Genomic DNA, 2213 nt, shown 5'->3' on the forward strand with positions numbered 1-2213 from the left:
CTTCCTTCCTTCCTTCCTTCCTTCCTTCCTTCCTTCCTTCCTTCCTTTTTCCTTCCTTCCTTCCTTCCTTCCTTCCTCTTTCTTTCCTTCTTTCTTCCCTACCTCCTTTCTTTTTCTTTTATTTTCGTTGTCAAATGATCCTTTATTGAAATATTTTCCTTATTAGTAGTTCTTAACTAGCTGGGCATTCCATTGTACCACTACTGATGTCATCTGTGATGTCATGAGGGTGGTGGCCATCAACATTGCATCCCACAGACTGGGCAGTCTCCAGGATCTCTTTAATGGTTCCAGAGAGTTCTCAGGCTAAAGATCCATGCCACATTTATCAGGCAATATTGACAATCTCATCAAAAGTGAGATTTCTGGGGTGCCGAATGGCTCAGTTGGTTGAGCCTCTGACTCTTGATTTTGGGTGAGGTCACAATCCCAGGGTCATGGGATTGAACCCCGAGTCAGGCTCTGTGCTGAGCGTGGAGCCTGTTGATGATTTTTTCTCTTTCTCCCTCTCCCTCTGCCTCTGCCTGTGCCTGTGTGTGTGCACACACTGTCTCTCAAAATAAAACAACATTTTTAAAAATTTTAAAGTGATATTTCTACTGTGCTTACTGTTCTTGTGCTTCTTTCTGTCTGTTGGTGGTTCCTTGAGGACTCTGGTAATCCGGGTGGAGGCAGAAGGTACCACTTCAATCTGGGCCTGTCTGTTCTGAATGGCCCGCTTTGCTGTAATTCTCAGACTCTTCCAATCACCAGTTGCCTTGGTGATGTTATCACCAACTTTTTTTGTAGACAAACGCAGGGGGCCAATCTTTGGGGCCAGGACAGATGTGGTGCCAACCTCCTCACCAGTGCACCTCAGGTGTGCGACTTTGATCTTGCCGGGGTCAAATTTAGGCGCCATGTCGGAGGCAGCTGGTGTCAGGTGAACCTGGATTCGGGACGACCGAAGACAGTCGCACCTTGGCCTCTTCTGAGCCGAAAGCCGAAAGCTTGACTGCAATATTTTCTTTTTTTTTTTTTCAATTTTTGTCTTTTTTTAATGTTTTATTTATTTTTGAGACAGAGAAAGACAGAGCATGAACGGGGGAGGGGCAGAGAGAGAGATGGAGAGACCCAGAATCTGAAGCAGGCTCCAGGCTCTAGGCTGTCAGCACAGAGCCCGACGTGGGGCTCGAACTCACAGACCGCGAGATCATGACCTGAGCCGAAGTCGGCCGCTTAACCGACTGAGCCACCCAGGCGCCCCTTCAATATTTTCTTAAACATAAACTAGGAACAGTTCCTTTCCTGCCTTCTTCAAAGAGATGTATTTTAATATTTCAGAGCATTGACCATGTTGGACCTGGTGACACCAAACACATCCAATGGGAGACCCCGGCATTATGCCCTGCTGCAAAGAAGCATTACTGGCCCTCCTGGCGGCTTAGCAAAGAAGGGTTTGGTCAAATCATATTCGTTAGCATTCCCCTCAGAAGAGTTTCACAGCTTCATATAAATTTGAATGCTAAGTTTCTGAATTGAGATTTTCTGTTTCTAAAACCAGCTCAGCTTTCCTGTGGTTCATACCTTTGAACCAGTCCCTGTTCTGTGTGAAAAATACTCCTGATGCTGAAGACCCACACAATTTTTACAACTAGTAAGTAGGCTAGTCCCTGACGGGCTAATCACTTCTTCCTGACGCGTATGCTCTCCAAAAGTCAGTCATTTGTTCCCAAACTTGTTTATGCAAGTTGTACTTGGTAATCATATAATTTAATTTAATATTACCCAAATGAAACAAATAGGAGCATGAAGAGAGTTGTGGTGTCCATGAAAATAAGTTGAATACTTAGAAAGTCCTGGTAAAGACCTATTGGATACCCAGAAGTAGCTCTAAAGGATTGTCTTTCTCAAGAAAAAAATGCTGTGGGATTAGGTATGGGCAAACAAATGTGTAAGTTCGGGTGGAGAATCCAGCAGAATTCTGCCCTCAGTTTTCTCTACAAGTGTCTTGAGTCCTCAGTCCAATGAAACTAAAATTGATAGTGCTGCTTGCTCACATTAATGTATGTCTTTTGTACAGCCTTGGTCCATAGACTCCAATCACAAAAGGCCTTTTAGCCCGATATCAGAGGAATGGTGGATGAATGGAATTGTATGTTTTTAATTAAAAATAACATTTTAAGGGGCGCCTGGGTGGCTCAGTCGGTTGAGCGTCCGACTTAGGCTCAGGT

General features: G+C 44.5%; 1 protein-coding gene across 1 annotated transcript; it reads right to left on the reverse strand.

Annotated features, from left to right (window-relative positions):
• Nucleotides 1-73: 73 nt before the first annotated feature.
• On the reverse strand, nucleotides 74-1080 carry LOC121039974 (60S ribosomal protein L12-like). The gene is given in 2 exon segments (XM_040490405.1): nucleotides 74-381; nucleotides 610-1080. Coding segments are annotated over 2 exon segments (501 nt in total). The 5' UTR covers nucleotides 902-1080; the 3' UTR covers nucleotides 74-172.
• Nucleotides 1081-2213: the final 1133 nt, after the last annotated feature.

This window comes from Herpailurus yagouaroundi, unplaced genomic scaffold (genome assembly GCF_014898765.1).
Source record: "Herpailurus yagouaroundi ecotype Mexico unplaced genomic scaffold, PumYag 181, whole genome shotgun sequence".
NCBI classification, from domain to species: Eukaryota; Metazoa; Chordata; class Mammalia; order Carnivora; family Felidae; genus Herpailurus; species Herpailurus yagouaroundi.